At 42.6% G+C, this 25300-nt stretch overlaps 1 protein-coding gene across 9 annotated transcripts in view; it reads left to right on the top strand.

Moving 5' to 3' along the window:
- Window positions 1-25300, top strand: part of ARHGAP32 (Rho GTPase activating protein 32) — a 403957-nt gene that overhangs the window by 339206 nt on the left and 39451 nt on the right. For 8 of the 9 annotated variants that reach the window (XM_050921524.1, XM_050921525.1, XM_050921521.1 and 5 more), the window contains one exon: window positions 16913-17062. The exons of the other annotated variant lie outside the window; for it this stretch is intronic. In XM_050921524.1, the coding sequence (XP_050777481.1) occupies window positions 16913-17062 (150 nt within the window). The remainder of the gene's footprint in view (window positions 1-16912; window positions 17063-25300) is intronic. 9 annotated transcript variants of the gene reach the window in all.

Genomic DNA, 25300 nt, shown 5'->3' with positions numbered 1-25300 from the left:
AGGCCACACCCTGCCTTTCTCCCCAAGGTGGTCTCAGCCTTCCACGTCAACCAAGAGATATTCCTCCCAGTTTTTTTCCTGAAACCTCACTCCTCAGGCAGGGAGCAGCAGCTCCACTCGCTTGATGTCCGTAGGGCTCTCGCGTTCTATGTGGAGAGGACCAAACCGTTCCGCAAATCCCCCCAGCTTTTCGTGGCAGTAGCGGACCGCATGAAGGGGCTTCCCATCTCCTCGCAGAGGTTATCCTCATGGGTAACGTCCTGTATCAGGACCTGCTATGAGCTGGCCCATGTTCCTACGGGCCGTGTGACTGCGCATTCTACCAGGGCGCAGGCGTCGTCGCTGGCTTTCCTCGCCCGTGTGCCCATCCAGGAAATCTGTCGGGCAGCGACCTGGTCATCGGTCCACACCTTTGCTTCCCACTACGCCCTGGTCCAGCAGTCAAGAGAGGACGCGGCCTTCGGATCTGCAGTGCTCCATGCCGCGACTTCTCACTCCGACCCCACCGCCTAGGTATGGCTTGGGATTCACATAACTGGAATGGATGTGAGCAATCACTCGAAGAAGAAAAGACGGTCACTCACCTTTGTAACTGTTGTTCTTCGAGATGTGTTGCTCACATCCATTCCACACCTGCCCTCCTTCCCCACTGTCGGAGTAGCCGGCAAGAAGGAACTGAGGAGCGGGTGGGCCGGCAGGGGTATATATCGAGCGCCATGGCGGCGCCACTCTAGGGGGCGACCTGCCGGCCCACTGGAGTTGCTAGGGTAAAAAGTTTCCGACGAGCGTGCACGCGCGGCGCGCACACCTAACTGGAATGGATGTGAGCAACACATCTCGAAGAACAACAGTTACAAAGGTGAGTAACCGTCTTTTCTTGGCTCCCACTTCAGGGAAGCTGCCTTCTTTGTCTACATGGGGACTTTCAGGAAAATTAATTCCAATTAACTAAAGGTGTAAATTTAAAGTGGATTAGTTAAACCACATTAAATCCCTATGTAGATATTCTTATTCAGAAATAAAATTCGGAACTGAATTAAGACCACTTTAATACCCCAGCAGGAGTTTTTCTGCCGTTGTAGGACTACCACCTCCTCAAACGACATTAGCTACAGCAGCAGAAGCACTTTTCTGTCCATGTAGCAGTTTCTACACTGGAGGGTAGTTGATGTCACAGAGAGTTGGCCCTATTTGTTTCCTTTTCTGCCTGGTAGACCCAAACAGCTGACTGACTAACTGCAGAGCAGAAACCTTGGGTTCCCTGCTAATTGGATTAATAAAACCAGATCATCCATAGGGCTTGTCTATATTAGAAAAATTGCTCCAGTGTAACTAAATTGGTTTAAAATCAGTCTAGTCACACTTGTGCAAACACCTAATGTAGACCCACTTAAACTAGTTTAAACCTTGCTTCAATCTTTTTAATTTGATTAATTACCTGGTTAAAGTAGTCAGAGGTGTATTTTGACTTGGTATTTGCAACCTTTTGTGAACGGCTGTTCTCTTTTGTTTTTTAAAACAACTTGCAGGGTTTCTTTGTAAAGGGAAAGTTTAATTTAAAAAAAATAATCCTACCCCTTTCCCAACTCACAAGCCATCTTGCTTTATGAGCTTCAACCATGTTGGAATTAGGATTAGAAAAAAACTTCCACTCTGGGCTGCCTCCATGGCTGTAAAGAGTCTTGCCCCATCCTCTGAGGGAGCTGGTAGTGGCCCCTGTTGAAAGCAGGATTCTAATACAGTGCTGCAATTTTTATGTTCCAGTTGACTTTCTCCATTGCTGGAGTAACATAAGACATGACAGTGACATTCCGAAAGTGTATGTGTGAGAGAAAGACACTGACATCCAGGGTGCGTGTGACACCGTCATTCAGGAAGTGTGTGTGCGCGCCCACAAATGAGAAAGGAATGGGGAGATTTTTTTCCTAACTCATATTGTTATTACTGACTTATTTATAAATAAGCACCATAGGTATGCCTAACACTTTAGAGATGAGTAGAGGATGAAATCTCTGCCCTGAGCGGTTTACAGTTTAGGGAGGAAAGGGGATTAGTTTATTTAGATTAGATTTTCCACCCAAGACCACGTGGAGTGAGAGTCTTACTATTACACCCTGCAGGAGTAGAATTCCTCTCTGTGAATGCATGAGTCAGCTTTTTATTGCCCTCCCTTTTTGTTGATTCAATCACTTTTCTTATCTCGGGAGCCAAACATATTGTCCTGTCAACAGGCCACTCCTTGTGCCTTACAAACCTGGGCCTGCTGGATTAAATGAAAAGCGGCAAATGAAGCGAAACCAGATCCAGGAGGAGGTAAACTAGAAATTCAACCATTTGGGGCTATTGTCTGAGTAATAAGCAGTCACCTGAGTAAAAGGGTGGAGCTAGACTAGTGTAGCTTGTTTCACAAGTGGGAGCTTTGGGAGGTGCTTCTTGTGGAGTTTCAGTTGCAAAGCAGAGCGTGTACTGCCTGAAACTGTGTGTGTGTGAGCCTCAGGATCAGAGATTTTGCTGAGCAGGAGACGAAAGCCACAGCTTGATAAGCTGGTCTGGGAGCCTGGGAGAAGAGAGCTGCGAGGGGATCCGAGTGTGGTGGATATTTGAACTGGAGGCACTGTGCAGTGGAAAATGACCTTTCACTCTGTCTGGATCTAATCCTCGGTGGCTGGACTAGAGAGCTGAGCTGATTAAGAAACTCCATTGCTTTGTTAATGAGTTTTGTGGAGTTAGCCTGCCACTGCTGAGGTACTGATTTTCTGGCCTGCAGCAAGGACAAGGTAAGAGGTTGCTTGTATTGGTAGTATTAATATTTGCCATCTAGCAACGCAGTGTTTGAAAGAAGCTTTTTAACAGCGGCGCATCAGGAACGAGTCTGATTGGCCTAGGTGTGAGTTTAAAATATTCCGGGCATTTGAGTTATTTTACTCTGTAAATACCAGTTTGCTTTGTAATGTTTTCAAGGCATTGGGATGTACAGTACAGAGCACTGTGGCAGGAACTGGCCATCCAGGATTCAGTAGCTAGAGAGAGCCCCGGTGCCTTATTTCAGCTGCAGCAGCCGTATCTTTCCTGACTATCTCTTTACCCTCTTCTGCTGGATGAAAAATACCTGTTACTCAGGAATAGGTAGTGACACCTGGTTGTCTGTGCTGTAACTGCTGTATCTCGACAAACTCGTTTTTAAGAGAAATAAGCTCCCCTGCGATCCATGCCCTCGGGCAGATTGCTTGGCTCTGGAGTTCACTTGTCATGCCAACAAAATATTTTATTAAAGTACACATGCGCACGCATGCACACACAGCTTCTGTTAATTGTTGTAACTCTGTTTTCTCTTCTGCACATATCTGTTCCTGGGTCCATTTTAAGCATTTACCCTTACTGGATCCCTAATGGTAAACAGAATTTTATTATACACAGACGTAGGGTCATGAATGCACTGGAGCAGTCCTGGATACAGGAATCACATTTCTGATACTCATGAAAGCTCTCACTGAAACCCTAGAAGAGAAGGAATTTCAGGACGCGTAAACTCCCACGCCATCCTCAATGTCCCTCCTTGTGCATATTGTTTGGATTGCAGCTATCTGAGATAAGCCCTTCCTGCTCCTACCAAATGTGCAGCTACACCTGGATGCAAAAAAGCCATAAGACAGATGGGAGTGTCTAAAATTTAATTTCTATGGGTTCTGCATATCAGTTTCACCTTTTTTCCCTCTTCTCCTTTTAACTGCAACTTGAGGCTCTATCCTTCAACCTACAGATCAGTGGTTCTCAACCAGGGGTTCACCTACCTTTGGGGGGCACACAAAGGTCTTCCATAGGGTACATCAACTTGTCTTGGTATTTGCCTAGTTTTACAATAGGATATATAAAAAGCAGTAGCGAGGTCAGTACAAACTAAAATTTCATACAGACAGTGAGTTGTTTATACTGTTGTATATACTATACACTGAAATGTAAATATAATATTTATTTTCCAATTGATTTATTTTATAGTTATATGGTAAAAATGAGAGAGTCAGCAATTTTTTAGTAATAGTGCGCTGGGACACTTGTACATTTATGTCTGGTTTTGTCAGCAAGTACTTTTTAAGTGAAGTGAGACTTGGGAGTACACAAGACAAATCAGACCCCTGAAAGGTGTACAGTAGCCTGGAAAGGTTGAGAGCCACTGCTACAAATCACTAATACTACTGTCCCTATAGGGACTTGCATATTCAAAAATACTAGTCCACTGTGTGCTGCAGCTCTTGGGCAGTGAATGTGATCTCTAAAAATAAAATCCTCATTGAAAGCAGTTAGCGTGTGCATAGCAGGCAATCACTTGTCTGTTTTTATTTATTCACAGTACCTCAATGAGGTTCTAGTCCAGTGTGCCCAACCTTATTATACAGGACGGCCACATAAACCTAAGCACAACCGTGTGTATTTAGATAGGTTGTGACGTACAGCATTGTCTATTTAAAAACAAAGAGATCAGTGCATAGAATGTGTATCAGAATGATCGAAAACAGGGAAAAAACAGTAAAGAATACATAACTAAACTAAAATGATGTCAACATGACAACAAAACGCTAATGAGTTGGCTGTTAGTATATTGTATTGAAGCAGGCCCTGGGCCTTATGAAATGCTCTCCTGAGCTGTAGTTTGGGCACCCTGGCTCTAGTCCATTTTTAGGACTAAATGGCCTGCAGGGGGTTATGATTTCTGACTGCAGTGCCCCGATGCCTCCCGTTAAGTCAGGTCTTCATTGTTATAGACACAAGACAAACATAGTAAGAACAGTTCCCTTTGAAATTGAACTTGTGTATTGGTAAGATAAAGGAAAGCAGAAATCATGTGAAACAACTATACAATGTAATGCATTCCTAGGATAAACCAAATTGAACCTGTTGCCAGTCACAAACATACTGGGCCTGGTTCTCAGGTACTCTTAGGGCCTTTTATTCCACTCTGGCGTTGTAAAGTGAGCACAGAAGGAATGTGCATCAGCTTTAAGACCACTTCAGGCTGCTAGTATGGTGTAAGGTGCCTTCGTGTCTACACTGTAGCTGAGAGCCAGCCTCGCAGCCTGGATAGATAGCCTCCTGCTAGCAGGGTTTGCATTAGCTCACTGAAAGTAGGGGTGTAGACAGCAACGCTGTCGGACGCTCAGTCTAGCCATGTGAGCTCAGACTCTCCCCGGTGAAGTCAAAGGGAGCTCCGTGTCTCCTAGGTCAGATATACCAGACTTGAGTAAAGTGATTATGGCTTATTTATAGTCACCTCGAAGAATGCTGGTAGAGAATGGAAAAAACAACAGGTCCTTGACTGCAGCATCTCCAGTTCCAAGGCTGGTTACCCTGGGCCTCCGAGCAGGGAAATAGCAGCTCTCTGTGAAGAGGGCAGGAGACCAGTGTTAACTCTGCTTGCTCTGAGGGAAGGCACAGTCTCATGAACAGTATCGCACCATTCCACAGAGTCACTGAAAAGTCTGTTGTAACAACTATGCTGTGTCTTTTGAGAGCGCACGTACTGGTTCTGACATCAGACTCCTCCTCCTTCCACGTGGGTTGCACATAGTCCATCCTGCCAGAGTAGTCGGGGTCCCTCCCCAGTCATCCTTCCAGTTCAGGATTGGGCTCCTGCCAAAGCCTGTCAAACACCTTTTTAATCAGCTTTGATCCAGCTAACTGTTCTCCTCCTCTCCTCCTACCACCAAGATCTGAATGCATTACCGTGTAAAGCAAGAGCACCTTGACTGGAGTGACTCCAAATTTATGCTCATTTAACTGAAATCAGAATCAGACCCAGTGTCCTCATTGGACTGGCTGGTGAAAGCTCTAGACTGGGAATTGAATGTGAATCTCACACCTGGCGGTCCTGAGCTGTGCTTCCGTGCCAGTCCAGGATGGCTGTGTCTACACTAGTGGGTTTTTTCTGCAAATCTCCTGCTGTTGCATTACCATTTGTGCAGTTCCACTGGTAGTAGCCACAATCGATGCAACAGTGGTAGACGTGGCTCAGCCGTTTATTCTACTGTATCTTGTAGACATGCTCTTGAAGTCTTCAGTTCAAGACAAAATATGCTTTAGTCAGATACATGTTATTTGACTCAATACGGGGTGAGTAGATTAAATGCTGTGGCCTATGTTATACAGGAGATCAGACTAGATCAGCGGTTCTCAACCTCATTTAATCACAGCCCCTTTGTGTCTGTAGTAGTTTAAGGGCGCTCCCCGCCTCGCCGCCACACAAGTACATGTACCGTTAAAAAAAATAACCTGCAACTCTCACTAAATATTAAAAACAGTAATTGATTCAAACGGAACCAATGATCCATTGTAATAAGAGCAAAAGCCAAACTGCGATTGTGGTTAATGCTTACAATGAAACGTGCACAACATGGTGTAGCAAACGGATTAATGTACAGATGGCAATGATTTCGTATAATGCTATCCAAGCTTAACAGAAATCTGTCCGAATTCAGTGTTATCTGAGGACCTGATACGTCTGGAGGAATCAGCTTTGCTAGTTATTCGTTGCTGTGAGTAAATTAAAATGTGCACAGTTTCCCCTGCCCCCACCCCGCCAGGTTGCCCACACCCCCGTTTCAGAATCTCTAGACTAGATAATCTAATTTTCCCCTCTGACCTTAATATCTGTGAACAGGTATAGATGACACAATGTTTAAAACTGCAGTGCCTGGTTGATGTTGGCTCTCCCACTATTGGAGGTGTTTTGGTGGGAGATTTGCTGAACAATAGTAGTGGTGAGAAGGCTCGGTGGAGCGCATTTGGTGTTGTCCCAGTATATGCCTTCATAATATCTCCCCAAATAGTTTGTGAACTGAGTTACTGTATTGTGCCTCTTCAGTGCAAATAACTTCACCATTAACCCAAGACTTGAGCACCCATTTATCTGAAGGGTTTGTGTATTGATATAGTGCATGCCAGAGCATATTAAATCAAACACTGATGGACGCCCAAGGTGAACACTGGGGATAGACCAACACTGTCTCCCTGATGGATGGATCGGGCATTCAGCTGTGCTAATCATACGTTTATCAAAGGCTCAGAACGCTTTCAGATGGATCATTAGTCTCCAAGCTAACAGATAAAAACAAAAGGACTGAATTAAACTCCACTACAATGAAAAGGGGTTTAACGAAGTGCAGCAGGGCTGAGAGAGGCAAAAATTGGACAGCTGCAGAATCTTCCTTCTCTAGTCCTTTTGTCTCCATCCCTCCTTTGTCTTTTGCCCTCTTCCAAACCATCCCTAGCAGCCACTGTGTGCTAATTGCCCTCCATAGCCTCTCTTTAAATCCCTCTCCTCTGGCAACGCTTTCCTGTGCTGGTCTCCCCACTGATGCCTTCTTCCATTTGAACTGCTGCCCTGTTTATTTATCTGACTTGGTTTACAAATCCTTCAAGGTAGGGACGTTGTGCTAGCTAGGTAAAGCCCTGTGATGCTGCCATATAAGTAAACGGGGCCCTGTTTGTCAGCACCAGTTTATATTCACAGATATATAAAAGTAGAGTAGGATTTAATGACCTAACCTTTTTTGCCCACATGTCTGTTGGAAGGGGCACATTTTAAGCTACCCCTACACCCACCTTCTTCCCTTCCTTTGGACCTTAGTTTAGAACCCCTAGCCATGAAGATCAGATATGTCCCTGGCACGTAAGAGATGGCAGTTTCCTCTTCCAAGTACAGATTGCCCTTCTACATAGGTGACCCACTTTTCTGACTCACTAACCTTGAGGACATTCTTCCCATCCTGTTACAAATCCTCAACCAGTTCTGCAGCATCTTGATATACAAAGTAAATAGGAAGCATCTAAACCAGCATCCTTGCCCAGTGTAAATAGATCTGTCAGTTTTCAACAGCACTCTTGGGTTAAGTTAATAATATGGGCCTGAATTCCAGAGGTGCTGCTGAGGTTGTGCAGAAGTCAGTGGGAATTATGGATGCTCAGTTCTTATGAAAATGAAGCAGGCATGCATGCATGCTTAAAATTTATGTATGTCTATATGTATCTGTGTGTATGTTAGCATGTATCAAAAGAAAGATGTTGAGAGAGGTTGCTGCTGGACAGATAAAACATTAGTTTGCTGATTCACAGTTTTGGCTCTGATAGGGAAACAATGCGACCTTAATATCGGGGAAGTTGCTCATGTTCTCTGAAAAGTCTGATGTTGACTAAGTGAGGAGTTAATGGCCATGGAGAGGATTTTCTTTGCTCATGCTGGAGCTTCATCCCCAAATAATACCCTGACACTTACTTCCCAGCCAAAGGCTGAGGAGATAAGGATATGACCAAGGAGAGCTCTAGTTTTGCTGAGATAATTGCACATAGACTCTGCACCCGAAGGAGAAGTCTAAGAGCGACTTATAAATAAGAGCAGTCTTGCCATTTATCATTTTTCATGACTTCATTTCCTCTTCCTGTGTACCATGCCCACTTAACAGCTTGGAAAATATTTATTCCCAACTGATTTTTTTCATCTCTTTCACCACGTTATTTATTTATTTTATTTAATGACACTGCAATGAACAATCTTTAAGATGCGTAGCAACTTCTCCAGCCACAAGGTCCTGCCTTAGCAGGTGTCTGCCCAGCCCTGGAGAAGTGCTGCAGCAGCAAGCAATACACAATGTGTTTTTACTGAGCTATAAGTAGAACTGGTGAAGATTTTATAATTGGAGATGGAGGATTATTTTTGTAGGCCCCTGTATCTGTGGCATTTGAAGAATATATAGGGAAGTGATCTTGCAAATGCTTCGGACTGAGCAGTGCTCACTAATGAGTAATGCCATTGTATTTATTTGTATTGTATTCACTTCCACTTGAAGTCTGTGGCACTACTCAGAGTAGTAAGCACTGTGCTCAGTGGTAAGTGTAAATGTTTGGTTCTATGAAAGTTATTTTTATTAAATCTTAAGGGAAAGAGGTCTTATCTCCATTTTACAGATGGGGAAACTGATGCACAAAGCAGGGTTGAGTAATTGACCCATCGTCTCAGGGAGCCTAACTAAAGACCATTGAAATCGGTGAGAGTCTTTGGCGTCAGCTGAAGTAAATGGGACTACTCGACGTGTAAGGTTAAGCACTGCCATAAGTGTTTGCAGGAACACAATGAGTCTTGGAATAGAAGAGCTAGGAATAGACCTCGTAGCTCCTGACTTTCTGTTCTTGTAGCATGGTGCTACTTCTCCTCCCTCCACAATAAAGTCTAGTTTGAGAGTAGAAACAGTATTATTCTGAGGGCCAATAGCCCTGATGAATATCCCTTTAGCCTGACTTACTGTAAACTGTCTCCTTTCAGAGAATGGATTTTCTCCCTGGTATATGATATCTAGCTGGTCCTGAATGTGCTTTTTAAGGCATCTTCCGCACTCCCTCCTTTCTTTAATTTTTGCTACTGGAGTTTGTAGTTTGTTATATATTTTAAACCATGCAGCTATGCATGTTCTAGTTTTTGACCTTAATACAACATTCTCCTCACAGCAGGGGACAGCAGTGTTCTGTAGTGTGTAAAATCACTGTTAATAGGAGAAACTAATGCACCGCCAAGTGCTGAAAATGTGGGTCAGCATATATGGTGTCAGATTTTCTCTTTCAGAGTCAAAGTTTACTAATCCTGTATTAGAGATCATGCTGCCATTAGGAGTCTTGGGAAGAACAGTCTGTCTGTTTTGTTTTAAATCTATCCCTAATTATACACATACTTATTAGTGATAAATATTAAGACAGATATTTGCATTCTTGAACTTATTCCTGCTAAATGTAATTGGATTGCAGTTAGACAAACTGTGAACATGTGAGCACTGTCTTTATAAACTAACCATCGCCACGTTTGTTTACCATCAATATGTGTGGCTGGTGAATTGGGTGCTGTATATACCAAGAAACCCTCCTCGCGTAGCTTATGCTGGCAAAGCCTGTGTAACTTATACCAGTTCCCTGAATGAAATAAGCTCTATCATCAAAAGCAGTTTTTGGCCTGTATAATTGCATCTACTCTAGAGTTTTTGCTCGCGTAGCTAAGTGGGTTAGGGTTGTGACTTTCTTTTTTTCATGCTCCTAACTAGAGATGAGCAAATAACTGATTTTTTGATTCAGTTGCAGTTCTGAAAAATTGAAGAAAAAAGTCAGTTTGGGTTAAACAAAATATAAAATGTTTCATATTTTTTGATAAGTTGAAAATGTCTATTTCATGTCTATTTCAGAGCATAGATTTGAATGTGGGTCCTAACCACTTCGCTAAAATTGTGGTAAGGGACTGCCAACAGCAGCAGCGGCACTACTGCCTCCACTATCTCCTCTCTTTCCTCTTCCCCTTCCTCCTCTAGCTGTCTTGTAAATATTTAATTAACGTAAGGTATCCAATGGGAGCTATAACCCCAATATCACCACCATTTTTAATGTATCCATACCTCAGATGTGTGTAATGTACTGTTGATATAATCGTGCCTCACCAATCCATTGAGATTCTTTGAAGGTGTCAACAAGCATGTGGCAAGGATGATCCAGTGGATATAGTGTACTTGGACTTTGTCTGAAAACCTTTGACAAGGTCTCAATTCAAAGGCTCTTAAGCAAAGTAAGCAGTCATGGGATCAGTAACTGGATAAAGGGTAGGAAAAAAAGGGTAGGAATAAGTGGCCAGTTTTCAGAGTGGAGAGAAATAAATAGCAGAGTCTCCCAAGGATCAGTTCTGTTGAACATATTTATAAATGAACTGGAAAAGGGGGTGCACAGTGAGGTGGCAAAGTTTTCAGACGATACAAAGTTATTCAAGACAGTTAAATCCACAGCTGACTGCAAAGAGTTACAAAGGGATCTTACAAAACAGGGTGACTGGGCAACAAAATGGCAGATGCAATTCAATGTTGATAATTGCATAGCAGTGCACATTGGAACACATAATCACAACTATACATAAAAAACGACAGGTGTAAATTAGCTGGTGCCACTCAAGAAACAGATCTTGGAGTTAATGTGGATAGTTCTTTCATTTACTCCTTTATATAACACATGAACCATAGAGCAGATCACCCAATGAAATTAAGATGCAGCAAGTTTAAAACAAACAAAAGGAAGTACTTCTTCACACAATGCGCAGTCAACATGTGGAGCTTGTTGCCAGGGGATGTTGTGAAAGCCAAAAGTATAAGTGGGTTCAAAAAAGTATTATATACGTTCATGGAGGATAGGTCCATCAATGGCTAATAGCCAGGATGGTCAGGAATGCAGTCTCGTGCTCTGGGTGTCCCTAAGCCTCTGACTGCCAGAAGCTTGGACTGGATGACGGGATGGATGATTCGATAATTGCCCTGTTCTGTTCATTCTCTCTGAAACATCTGACACAGGCCAGTGTCAGAAGACAGGATACTGGGCTAGATGAACCATTGGCATGGCCAAGCATAGCCATTTTTTTGTTCGTATTGATGTCAAATTCACAAATAGTTTTAGGTCAACTGAAACTGCATTTTTTGTAGCATAAATTATTTGTCCTAAACATTTTGCCCAGATCTACTTGTAACTGACATGGCTGTACTAGCAAACCTTTTAAATGTTGGCCGGGTCTCAAGTTTCTTCTCTCAGTTTTCCCATTTCAAGGAATGGATTTACCTCTGTTTCTGATGGCCAGGAGGCAGAGCTGGACCTGCCAGTCAGAGGAAAGGCTCAGCCTACCCCTTCCAGGAAAGCACTGATATGCTGGCAGATAATTTCTTTAATGGTGATTTAGCTCTTGAGTTGAAGTGATATGAAGAAATATCTAGAATTTTCCTTGTCTCTGCTTGTCAGCATGTGATCCAGGAGTAAACATCTTCCCAGCTGTGCAAGCTGCATATAATTTGGACAAGAGATGCTAGTTTTATGCAAAATGTTTATTTCTGTGGCACTCTTCAGTGTACTGTCTGAGCACCTTATATGTAGTAATTTATTTCTCCTAATCTCTGTGAGAGGTACAAAAAGTATTAATAGCTTCCTTTTAAAATGGGGAAACTGAGGTATAGAAAGGCTAAGTTACTGACCCAAGGTCACACCGGACGTTTGAGGAAAGACTGGGGTTATATTTGTTCTAATCACATGACTGATTGGGGTTTTTTCATAATTTTTGTCCAGAGGAAGTCTGATTTCTGATCATTGAGTCATCCTTGTATATGTAAAAAGTATCAAGTCATTTTAATCCAAGAAACATTCTTGTAAATAGTAGTGGTGATTCATATGAGATCAGCAGAGGAAATTGTGTTTAACTGAAGGATAGAAAAGAACCATGTAAAGGTTATAACAGGCTGTTGATAATTGAATATCTGGGTATCTAACTTGTTCAGGTGTTGGCAGCTCCTTGGATTGCCAAACAGGTGTAACATGGGAACATATTTTATGTCTATTTAATGGGGCAGAAAACAAGCAATTATTTTAGCCTATAATGACTGAGTGGCTTAAAAGCACCTGACATTTATTTTGATTAAGAAACCCAATCTGCTTTTTTGCTTGTGCTTTAAGCCTGTAACACTTTAAGGAAATATGTCATCTTGGGTATTTAAACAGTGTAAATATATCCAGTACACTTAGAACATGTTAATGACTGTGGTGAAACCTGTGCTAACAGACACCTGCCAAGTCCTGTCACCTTTCCCAGTGACCAGGGTAATCTGTAGAGATGATGAAGTTGTATATAATTTCTCAATATTTTTAATACATTATTTGATTGTTTTGTTGTTCACCCAGAACACCAGGATGGGCTACTCATTCACAATTATATACCCAGTTTGTGAAATGATTCAAATAAAAATATTTACAATATTTTTTTACATTATTTATCAAACTGTAGCAAAAGTTTTTAGAAGAGTTTCCTAAATTTACTAATTATAGCTAGGATTTTCAAAGGAGCCTCAGGGATTTAGGCACCCGAGTCCTGTTGACAGTCAATGGGTGTTAGGTGCCTGTGATTCTGAGGGGAATGTCTATACTAAAGCCACTACCACGGTACAGCTACAGCACTGCAGTTTTGCTTCTGTAGTGTAAACGGTTCCTACACTGACGAAATCTATATTTCCAAGAGTTGGTAGCTAGGTTGGTGGAAACATTTTTCCATTGACCTAGCCCTGTCTACACAGAGGGATAGGCTGACCTAACTACAGTGCTCAGGGTGTGACATTTTTCTCAGCTCAGAGAAAATCGATCTAGCTCAATCGATCAGTTTAGTGATGTAGACCAGGCCTTTGCCTACATCTCAGTTTACATGGCTGTGATTCAACCAACTGCTGTAAGACCAAGAAATATAGCTCCTTAGTGGCTGCAATTTGCATGTGGGACTTTTTGAAGCACTCAGCATTGTCCTATGTCAGCTCCAGTTGCAGTCGTGGAGCTAACTGCAGTGGGAGCAGAGTTAGGCCAGAACTTTTCAGATGCTCACCCTGCGGGTTTCACTATCTGTGCAGCTCAGTGAGAAATAGACGTATGACCCAAAAGTTTTATCACTTGCTCCCACAAGGGTTGGGACCATGTCTTTCTCTCTGCTACACAATGCCTGGCATACTGATGGTGCTCCGTAAAGTCATAGAGAGGCTCAGATTCTCTGCGATTGGAACCGAGAAGGATTGAATACAAATCTATCCTAATCCTGGGCTTCTGTGTTAGCAGGGTATGTTAATTTGTTCCTTAAATTAAAAAATAAACTGGCATGGAACCAAAATCACAGTTTAAGGCCCTTTTGGTGCTTCAGGTCGCTATTAAATCATTCATTTTTTAACTCTGGAAAGTGACACTGCTGGTTTTGTTGGAGATTTAAGAAGCTGCGTATTCAGATCTACTAGTGTTTTGCTGTCGTGTCTTTAAAGTCCCAGGGAAACTAAACTTAATGCACTTTGCATGTGTATAGTGCATCTTTGAGAGCTTGTGCTTGTAGCTGGCATAACGTCCAAAAGCACATGCTTCCCAGTGCAGGTAGACAGACACACACTAGCTCTGCTCAAGCTAATGTGATTAAAATAGCTGAGTGGTCACGGGAGCGCAGGTGGTGGCTTGGGTGTCCTGGCCACCTGAGTATGTACGCCTGGATCAGGCAGGTTTGTGCTTGGGTGGCTAGCCTGAGCTGCCCTCTATGCCATCACAACCATGTTGCTATTTTTATTGCACCCTTCCAGCTGCAGTGTAGACAATACCCCCAAGTCTCTAGCAAGAGAGGGAGTAGAGCATGGTAGACCAGCATTCCTTCCCTAACCCCTTGCTGATCTTTGCATGTGAGCACCAGTGTTTCGCAGAATGCAGCGCTCTCGCCAAGGAGCCAGAGCTTCAAGGGCTCCCTAACTTCTGCTCTACCCCTTTTCTCCTGGTCCAAAGATCTGAGAACGTAGGCAGGATCAGGGTGTGATGAGGCTGAGTGGGCATTCTCTGGAGAGTGGAGTTACCGCTATTGGATCCCTTATGCCATAGGTAGAATTTTTTTGATAATGTGGGATCCCTCATAACACCTGCCTTAATTAACTTTACTATTGTGTAATGCTAAGTGTGACATGGGAGCTGTATCAGCTACTCTCACAGGTAGCTGGGTTCATCCGTCTTAAAAGGGCTTGCAGGTTTTACAGAGGAAGACAGAAAGAAAACTCCCTTGCCTCCTTTACTTCTGTTGCTGCTTTGCCAGTGTAGTAGACAGCCAAGGCTAAAGGCAGTGTTTACGGTCTCCCAGCAAGAAACAGCATTGTATCAGCAGCCTGCCAGGCTAGTAGTGACAAAAGCTTGATGTACTTTGGGACCCACTGTGACTTTGGTTCTTATAAATCGCACTATAAAAGTTAGATCATTTGGCTACAGAGCTGCAGTGTTTAAAGAGCTGCTCCCACACGCAGGCCCAGCTGTAAGTCTAACTAGTTTTTAAAATTAAGTTAAAGTAGCTTCAGATTTTATTCCTGCCCCTGAGTCCCCTAACCAGTTTTTATGGTTTTTCTCCCTTGTTGGTGGATGGAGAAACTGATATAAATGAAAGGAAAATGACTGACCATGCGCCGAGTTTGTTATGTGATCGCTAGCAGGGATTCTTGCACCTATGCTGAGTCTCATTTACTATACAGATGAAACAGTGAAACTGATGTGAAATGTTGTCTTATGCATTTGGGCGCAGATTTTGAAAGGTGTTCAGGTGTTATGTTCAGCGTTACAATGACTGATTTAGGACAGTAAATATCATATTCAAAAATTATTTAGGTACTTAGGAGCCTAAATCCCATCAACTTTCCATACGATTTGGTCTCCTAAGTACCTAAATCCTTTTAGAAAATGACATTTAGGCTCCTTCATCAGCTGATATTGCAATGCTGAGTGCAAAAATCTGAGCCTGAGTAATTAAACTGGGAAAAAGACACAGAGAAAAATTTATTTTCCCTAATATCTTTTATATATCTTTAATTATGGGTGTAATTTTAACCAGTACAAGGCCAAAAACAATTTCAGACAAAAATGTGATTTTTTTTTTCAGTTGATAATAAAAAGGCTGAATTTTGCTATTGAATAAGTCTAACTTAGAGGAAAAGAGGCCTGATGCAAAGCCCTAAGCCCAACCCTTAAAAATAAAGATTTCCATTGATTTTAAAAGGACTGTGAAAAGAAAAGGGAATACTTCAGTATTCAGTGAAATAAAGGGAAAATATGCAGCTGTCTAAAGGGGTTAAAATGTAATTGCCCTGTGCCAGGGGTTCTTTTGTTCTGGGATGAGAATTTTCAAGGCAGATAGTTGGAAGTGACTGTAAAAGAACCCACCTGCCTAGGTGAAGCACATCCCGCCATTCTGGGAAGTCCTGAAACCAAAGTGGTGCAAGGAATTTCAAACTTGAGTGCGATACCATGCAGCAGTAATGGCACTGCGAAGAAGTGCACCTTTGTCATTCTGAGCAAGCAGAAACCAAGGCTTGTGTTGCCTTGCTTTGTTCATGATGTTACTCTGCTGAAGTTTCATGACTGTAGTAACTGTTTTAATGCCAGTAAAATATAGGTTTAGCTGCCTCATTGAGTCACAGGAACGCTAGGAGGCTAATTGCTACTATTGCAGCACAGTGCTACAGGGACCTTTACAACTTCCTGAAACTGTAAAGGCTCAATGACAAAGCAAGTCCTTTTATGACGTTTGGTTTTTTTAATGGAACTCCTCTTTTCAAGCTAAATTGCTTTTAAATCATGTCTATAAAGGTACTTTTGTCAGGAAAGCTAGGAGGGCTCTTTTGTGCTACCTCATTGCTTTCGGAGGGAGCTGCGGGAAGGGAGGCTGTCATTGCAGAGCATTGTCTTGCTTCCTGACTCAAATGTATGCCAGATCTGCTCTCCCATTGACATGCAGGCTATTTGCGTAACTCCCGCTTCTTTCCACCCTTAGAAAGGCAGTAACCCATATAGATCTCCATGGCACTGATTGCAGATTTCACTTCTTAGTGGAATTGGAAGGTCTTAACAAACTGACTTATTTTCCCAACTTGATACAGAGCTCAAGAGAAGCAGCATTATGTAGAGGAATTGAGCAGGAGGTTGAGAGTCAGCACTCTTGGGTTCTGTTCTTGTCTCTGCCACAGACTCAACTTTGTGGCCTTGGGGGGCAAATGGCTTGAACTCCGGTTCTTCCGTTTTCTTTTCCATGAAATTCACCTACCTCCCAAGGAGCTGGAAGAAATTAGGTTTACAGATAATAGGGTCCAATCTTCAGCTGTGACTGGAATGCTCAGCACTTCCAGAGTCAGCCTTTTATTCCTGTACTGGCCAAAAATAAAATCAGAGCCTTTTTTTCACTTTGGAATTGAGTGCATATGCTTGTGTGAATAATCAGTATTGGTCTTACTCTGAGCTTCTTGCTCTCAGTAGGACGTATTATGTGTTGTCTTGCCTGGCTACCCGATCCTAAACAAGGGGATTGGTTTGTTTTATTGTGCAGTGTCAAAAAAACACGGCAAGCTCATCACTTTCCTGCGAACATTCATGAAGTCACGCCCAACGAAACAGAAACTGAAGCAACGCGGGATCCTGAAAGAGAGGGTGTTTGGGTGCGACCTGGGAGAGCATCTCCTCAACTCCGGCCATGATGGTAAGAGAGAAACTCCTGAGTTCCTAATTCATACTGATGCTTGGGACTTGTTTAAAGGGTGATTTTTTTTCATGGTGTTTTAGTACCTTCGCAGGGAGAAAATACCTGTTCAGTTCCCAAGAACTGTTAACTATAGCAGCTAATGGCAGAACAAGAACCAATGGCTGAACGTTGAAATCTGACAAAATCAAATTTGAAACAAGGTGCACATTTTTAACTGAGGGTAAATAGCCATTGGGACACACTGGAAGGGGAGCAGTAGATTCTTCTGCTCTTGAAGTCTTCAGATTAAACCTTTATGGAAAATACACTTTAGTTGTACGTAAAGTATTGGGCTCTACTCAGGAGTAGGGGGATGAAGATCCATGGCCTGAGTTACAGAAGGTCAGACTTGATGATGTAACAGTTGGGTCTGACCTTACAGTCTCTGAATCCATGAGACCTGATTCTCTTTTCATGCCTGTGAATGTGAGGTGAACATGGAGTCAGTGGAGTTACACTGTTATGAACGAGAACAAACTAGGCTCCCAGTTACTGCGGTTCATTTATTCATGGCAATGTCCCTGGTGTGCTAGACACTTTCCAGCAAGGACAGTCCTTGCTGCAAGAAACTCACAGTCTAAGGAGACACAGACAAGTAAACAGAGGATGGGGAAGGGTAACCACAAACAGATTGTTTGTTTTTATACAAATCAGAATCCCTGTAGGCAAATGGTAGAGAGGGTTAGGAAATAGACTTGGAAAGAATAAGTGGCATTACAGTGTATCTGATTTCTTAATTTCCTATCAATATCTCTCTCCATTATCTTAACATGATTCCAGCTCAGTCTGCAAACTGGGGTCTTGCCATCTGCCTTCCCACTGGTCTCATAAAATACACAACGTACAGGATCTAGTTGGATTTTACTTTAGAATTTTGCTTCCCTCAAGTCCATGACAAGCCCATTGCTCCTCCCACTTCCCTCCCTCCCTTGTCTCCCCAACAGCTACTAAAACAAAGTGTCAGGGAAGGGGTGTCCAGTCCAGGGAAAAGCCACACCTACTATTGCTCTTCTTAGGATAGGTTTGTTTGATATGATCTGCTCTTTCATCTCACAGTGACACCTCTGATCAGAGGCTGGTGAATCAGGGAGGCATCAGAAGTGCTGATTACCTCGCCAGAGAAGGGGAGCTACTCAAACGGATTCTTTCGCAGTTCAGAACTAGTCAGAAGTCATTCACGTACACAGCCCCTTCTGGTGACAGCTGTTTCGGAAAGCAGCAGACCAGTATGTAGCAGAGCAGCCAGAGTACCAAGCAGTTAAGGGCATCAGGAAGGTAGCAAGGGATACAGCATGATTTCCAGCTATGTCAGTTTTTGTTTCCTTCATATTTTTCCTTTTGCCTAACCAAATAGATTGTGAATCTGGGCAAGTGGCTGACATCATATGTCAAAGTCCATACTGCCACGTCTTAGAGCTTTTGCCTTGAGGCTGAAGGACAAGGGGGCAGGGGAAGGAGGGTTTCTCTGCTGAGTTTACTCCAGCTGTACTCTAGGCTCCTTGCTCATACTGATGGCTTGAAGGGTAGGGGCTGGTGGAGGGTAAGCAATGTGTTGCCTTAAATGATTCAATTTGGGAAACAGCAGAGTTTAATCTTGTCGCTGCTAGTTTTTACCACCAGTTTTGGTGGACAGCATCAAATTGTACTTGTGAAATCAGGACTGTGCCAAAGCTCATTGCTTTGTTAATTGGAGCCAGTGAAGGTCGTTATAACTGGGGCTGGAAGAGCCAGAAACTGGATGGTTTGGAAGCAGAAACTGTACTAATGTCCCATTTAAGAAATGGATCCAGGATAGCTAGTTTACACCACCTCGTTGCTGTAGAATACTTTATATTATCTCCAAGTGGGAGAAATCAAGGCGATCAAAAGGCGTGCGGAGAGTGTGAGCTCGTGACTGGGCAAGGCAGGAATTCTGTTTAATCCCCAAAGTCCCCTCTTGTTTACTTGAGTTGGGCAAGACTGAAGATGATTTATTAAGTTTCATAAGATACAAGGCGCAGATCCTCAGCTGGAGTAAATTGTCAAAGCTCCAGTGATGGTTCATCTGTGAGAATTGACACCATCTCAAGACCTGCCCCCAGGTTTTTGAACACCCCACCCCACCCCTCCCCCTCCCACGGCACACTCCTCCATAATTATGGCTGTGCTGCATCCATGAGGTCTCTTCATCTTTGCAGTTTCCAGTTCTTTTCAGCCTGGACTTAATAACTCTTTCACAACACCCTGGAGCAAAGCAGATCCAATCGGGATGTTGCTAACAGGGGCAGATCTCCATTTCTCGCAGCAGAGTTGGTTTTTTTCCTGTGTGATTCAGCTCCCTGACCCATATTCCAAATGAGGTAATTCTAGGGAATAGTTTTGCAGAGACATTTTTGTGTTCTGGTGAATCAAACTATGCGTACGCACAGACAGCATTTTAAATACCCCTCATTCTAAAGCTCAGTCTCAGAGCAAATTGTTAAGCAGAACTGGTTGATCTGCTTAAAGGAGAATTGAGATATCACATGAGAACCTAGATGAGTTAGATGGAGCATGGACACAATAATATCCTTTCATCTGTGAGATCAGACAATAGCTCAAGAACGTTTTCAGAGTAGCTGCTACCCTGCAGTACTTCATACGTGTGTGGGTTTTACCTGATGAGACAGCAAGGGACTTGTTTATATCCAGAAAGCATTTTATGGTGTCTCAATTCACACAAAAAAATAGCTTTTTCTCTACCAAAAAGTGTCTGCATGGCTTAAGCAAAACGTTTTGGGACAAAATATCTTCAGAACAGGCTACAGCGCATTCACATGCTCTCCAGGAGTGCAGAATTGAGCTGCTCCTGTGCTCTGCATGTTGAGAATTGTAGAGTCGCTGCTGCTCAGCTGACGAGGCCTTGCCTTTCAAGATTTTATCTTTGGACAATCTGAGCAGTTCCAATCCCGTGCCTCTGAGATGCTGCAGGCTGCCCTTTGTATAGGTGGGTCCTGTTTTATTTACAACACCCAGAAATGTGCTAAATGCTTTGTAGTACAAGGAAAAGTTACATTAGCAATCTGCTGTCCCGATCCTGCAAACACTTGAGTTACTTTCCTCATGTAAGTAGTTCCAGTGAGACTGCTTACATGATTAAGTGTAAGTATTTGCAGTTCTGGGCCTTAGCTCTTTGACATGGGATGATGAGTGAGAGTAACAGACAGACAAAGAGGAGCAAAGGGTAAGGAAGATGAAGGTTGCAATAGGTTACTTGGTTTTGGGAATGGTCACATCTTGATGGTAGGTGTACTTAGTGTTTTAAGCTTTAATATTAAACAGTAAGCCTTGGTATATTGAGCATAGCCAGGGCAGATGGCTGTGTTTTTATTAATGATAGTCTAGAGTACAACTGATATAGGGTAGTGGTGGTATAAAGCATTAATATAGCACCATCAATTTATAAGGGAGTTTGCAAACAGGTGAAACACGTCGCCTGCCACAAAGAGTTTACAATCTAAATGAGGCAAAGAAAAGGGCGGAAGTGTGGTTCAGTGGATAGGGCACTGGACTGGGGGTCAGAAGACCTGGGCTCTGTTCCCAGGTCTGCTATAACCATTGGCAAGTCTTTTAATTTCTCTGCCTCAGTTTCCTCTATCTCTAATTATACTTTTACCTTCTTTGGTAAATTGGTTTGAGATGTAGAACAAAGAAGTTCTGTGTAAGAAGAGTTAAACATCATCTTATTAGCCAAGTCTTAGGACAACAGACCAGCTGTGGAATGATCAGAGTTATCTACTCACAAACTTGTGGTCCCATGTGCACTGGAAGAATGTACACTTCCATGTACACTGGAGGAATACCCGTCTATCCACCATCTCTACATTTGAGACCAGCAACAATGCTTTAGCAGATATCCCTGGATTTGGGGCACACAGTGCTCAAAAGAGAGCTCTTGAGTCTGCCAGTTTTTCTTGTTGGCATGACAGAACCTGTCTGTCACCCTTCAGGGCTATTTACTCTGACTTCTTTCTAAAGGAGGTGTCTGTGTAGCGAGTCTGTGTTGCAGTTGGGTGGAATCAATAGTTTATGGTGATTGGAGACTTTATTGGTTTGGTATATGGCTGCAATTTGTTGATTCTTCTATAATTGGGTTTGGACCAGCAGGTTACACTGCACACTATTTGGGCAAATTGTGGCTGGGTGGGGGAAGGAGTGAGAGAAATAAAAATATGTTTGTAATAGAGGCAACAGAGGAATATTTTAATATTGAAATAATTGCCCCCCGCCCCGAATTACAAACGAGTGCTTGTAATTGTATGGGAGACAGTGTCCTGTTTGTTTATCTGTTTTATGTTAGCACTGGATGGGTCAACCAGTATTTATCTACCTTTATGGTAGATGCTGTACATACACTTAGTGAGGGACAGCCCCTGCCCCAAAGTGCTTATTTAAGTAAATAGGCAAGAAAGACAAAAGGTGGGAGATGAACATTATTTGTTGGGGAAGAATCAACATGGTTTTTGTAAAGGGAAATCATGCCTAACAAATCTACAACAATTCTTTGAGGGGGTCAACAAGCATGTGGACAAGGGGGATCCAATGGATATAGTGTATTTAGATTTTCAGAAAGCCTTTGACAAGGTCCCTCACCAAAGGCTGTTAAGCAAAGTATGCTGTCATGGGTTAAGAGGGAAAGTTCTCTCATGGATTGGTAACGGGTTTAAAGATAGGAAACAAAGGGTAGGAATCAATGGTCAGTTTTCAGAATGGAGAGAAGTAAATAGTGGTGTCCCCCAGGCGTCTATACTGGGCCCAGTCTTTTTCAACATATTTGTAAATGATCTGGTAAAGAGGGAGGTGGCAAAATTTGCAGATGATACAAAACTACTCAAGATCGGGAAGTCCCAGGGAGACTGCAAGGAGCTACAGCGGGATCTCAGAAAACTGGGTGACTGGGCAATAAAATGGCAGATGAAATTCAGTGTTGATAAATGCAAAGTAATGCACATTGGAAAACATAATCCCAGCTATACATGTAAGATGATGGGGTCTATCTTAGTTGTTACCACGCAAGAAAGCGATCTTGAGTCATTGTGGATAGTTCTCTGAAAACATCCACTCAAAGTGCAGCATTAGTCATTAAGAAAAGGATTGATAATAAGACAGAAAATATTATATTGGCTCTATATAAATCCATGGTATGCCCACATCTTGAATACTGTGTGTAGATGTGGTCTCCCCATCTCAAAAAAGATATATTGGAATTGGAAAAGGTTCAGAAAAGGGCAACAAAAATGATTAGGGATATGGAACAGATGCCGTATGAGGACAGATTAATAAGATTGGGATTTTTCAGCTTGGAAAAGAGATGACTAAGGAGGGATATGACAGGTCTATAAAATCATGACAGATGTGGAGAAAGTAAATAAGGAAGTGTTATTTACTCCTTCTCATAACACAAGAACTAGGGGTCACCAAATGAAATTAATAGGCAGCAGGTTTAAAAGAAACAAAAGGAAGTGTTTCTTCACACAGTGCACAGTCAAGCTGTGGAATTCTTTACCAGAGGATGTTGTGAAGGCCAAGACTAAAAGAGGGTTCAAAAGAGAACTAGATACATTCATAGAGGACAGGTCCTTCAATAGTTATTAGTCAGGATGGGCAGGGATGGTGTCCCTAGCCTCTGTTTGCCAGAAGCTGGGAATGGGCGATGGGATGGATCACTTGATGATTACCAGTTCTGTTCATTAACTCTGAAGCACCTGGCATGGGCCACTGTCAGAAGACAGGATACTGGGCTAGATGGACCTTTGGTCTGACACAGTATGGCTGTTCTTATGGGGGACAGAAGGTATCATTATACCCATTTTGCGGATGTGGTGCTGAGGCATGGAGGGATTAAGGGTAACATTTTCAAAAACACCTAAATCCCATTTTCAAAAGACACACTTGGGAGCCCAAGGAAATCTCTTTCAAAGTCAGTGGGACTTAGGCTCCTAAATGATCTGCCCGAGGTCACACAGGAAGTCTGGGCAGATTCTGGAATTGAACCCACATCTCCTAAATCCAGTGTTTTAGCCCTAAAATCATCCTTCCCATTACTGCTAAGAATCCAGCACAAGCATTTTCTAAATAAAGGTTTCTGCTCCTTTAAAATGCAGAGCAAAGTCTTATGTGGGTGGTGGCAGTGATGTAAGGTGTACCATTAATTGAGCACTTCATATGCTAAATGTGCGTTACAAACATTAACTAATAAGTCCTCACAACATCCCAGGTAGCATTACTCCCATTTACCAATGCAGAAACTGAGTCAGGGAGATTAAATAACTTGTCCCATGCTATAGAGTAAGCAAGTGGACGAGTCAAGAATCCAGGCCTTCCAACTCCCAATGTTGCTGCTTTGTGGGTACAGACTTTAGTATGTCTCAGTGAACTAACTGCAGATAATACCTATTAGTGATTTCCACTTGTGATACTAGATTATGACAATATACACGTTTCATACAGATATAAAGGCTGTCTCCTCTCTCTGTCCTTTTTTTCTGTCTGTAACTTCAGCTGTCAACTTTATGATTTGGGGGCTGCTGAGTTCAAGGTTTCTGTTTCAGGTTTATCTCTACAAATAATGAATGTGTTGAGGTATATTGGTTTTTATTGTGCAGATCAATTCAGTTATGGTCACTTCCATGCCAATGGGATGTGTGCCTCCATTTAATTCTAGTGTGCGACTACTTTAGCTTTTAAATACCTTTCCCCACCGATGAAGTCATTTGGAAGCAACCCAGGCTTGTCAGGGAGTAGTTCTTTCTTCTTTCTTCATCAGCCAGGAGAGAGACCCAATTTGTTCTGCTCTGCTGACATCTGCCATGCTGCAGTATTTTATGGAGTGGCAACCCACAGCACTCTGAGCATAGTATAGTCCCTAATAAGGGAAGCATCTTAGTTCTTTGCATTATGGCACAGGTAGGGATGGAAGCGAAGTGTCTTTCCGAAAGCACACTCACCAAGTGCCTCTTCAAATGTGAAAAATCCTATTTACAAGGGTTACATGTGTTCAGGAGGGAGTTGGGTACACCATGCATTGCAATGCCTAGGCAGCATACTTATTTGCTCTTAAGGAGAATCAAGGTATGTCTACACAGCTGATGTTAAAGCGCCGTAATAAAACCACCTCTGCGAGGGGAATAGCAACCAGCGCTGGGAGCTATGCCAGTTTACAGCACTGTCTACATTGCCACTTTACAGCGCTGAAACTTGCATCGCTCAAGGGGGTGTTTTTTCACACCCCTGAGCGAAGAAAGTTTCAGTGCCGTAAGTGGCAGTGTAGACAAGGCCTTAGAAATGAAACTTCCTGTGTGAATCCTAAAATTGATTATAAATGTGGAGAGCTCACACTCTGTCTGTTTTCCCATCTGTAGAATGGGGATAATATACTGACCTCATTCATAAAGCGCTTTGAAAATTCAAGATGAAAAGTGCTCTAGAAGAGCTAGATATTTTTGTTTATTTTATTATTAAATATGGATGCAAGGCTGCTATGAACAGGTTGTTTGTGTCTAAATGGGCAGAACGCTTTTGGAATGTGGCAGTGATATGTTACTAACAATAATAAATACTCTTCTTGGAGCAGTGTCCCTGTGGGTGCTCCATTTCAGGGGTGCATACGCCCTGCACCTTTGATCGGAGATTTTTGGTAGCAGTTCCCATTCAGTCCATGCAGGCACCCTGCACATTCTCGTGTCCTGGACTGAGGCTAGATAGATAGGTTTACATGGGCGACTTTCCTTAGTTCCTTCTCAACTGCCAGAGACGGAGTTTAGTGCCAGTTTGTCTCTTTAGAGTTAGAATATAGTATATAGACCTAGTTCTTCAGTTAATTTATAAGATTCCTATTACTTTATAGTTGTTGGAACTGTTGATCCTGTTTTCTTTTTTCTTAACAAAAATAAAAAAATTTTCTCCTATTGTGGGGGTCAAAAGCAATTTTTTTCTTGTATCTGGGATGCTGAGCTCCCTGGATTTTAACAAGTGCTTCCTCTGTTGAGCAACAGGAATAGGAATTCTCAGTGTGTTCATTGCTTGGAGACTTGCATATGCCAAGCAAGTGCAAGATTTGCACCTCTTTTAAGAGAAGATCCTGAAAAAGAGGGAAACTAAATACAGATTTTATTAATGAAGGAGCAAGCCTTAAAACTGACTTTGGATCCGGATGCACAGAACCCCCTCAAACAGGGA

This window comes from Gopherus flavomarginatus, chromosome 13 (genome assembly GCF_025201925.1).
Source record: "Gopherus flavomarginatus isolate rGopFla2 chromosome 13, rGopFla2.mat.asm, whole genome shotgun sequence".
In the NCBI taxonomy this organism is placed as follows: Eukaryota; Metazoa; Chordata; order Testudines; family Testudinidae; genus Gopherus; species Gopherus flavomarginatus.
The sequence above is the reverse complement of the archived record's forward strand: the minus strand, read 5'-3'. Positions and strand labels throughout refer to the sequence as shown.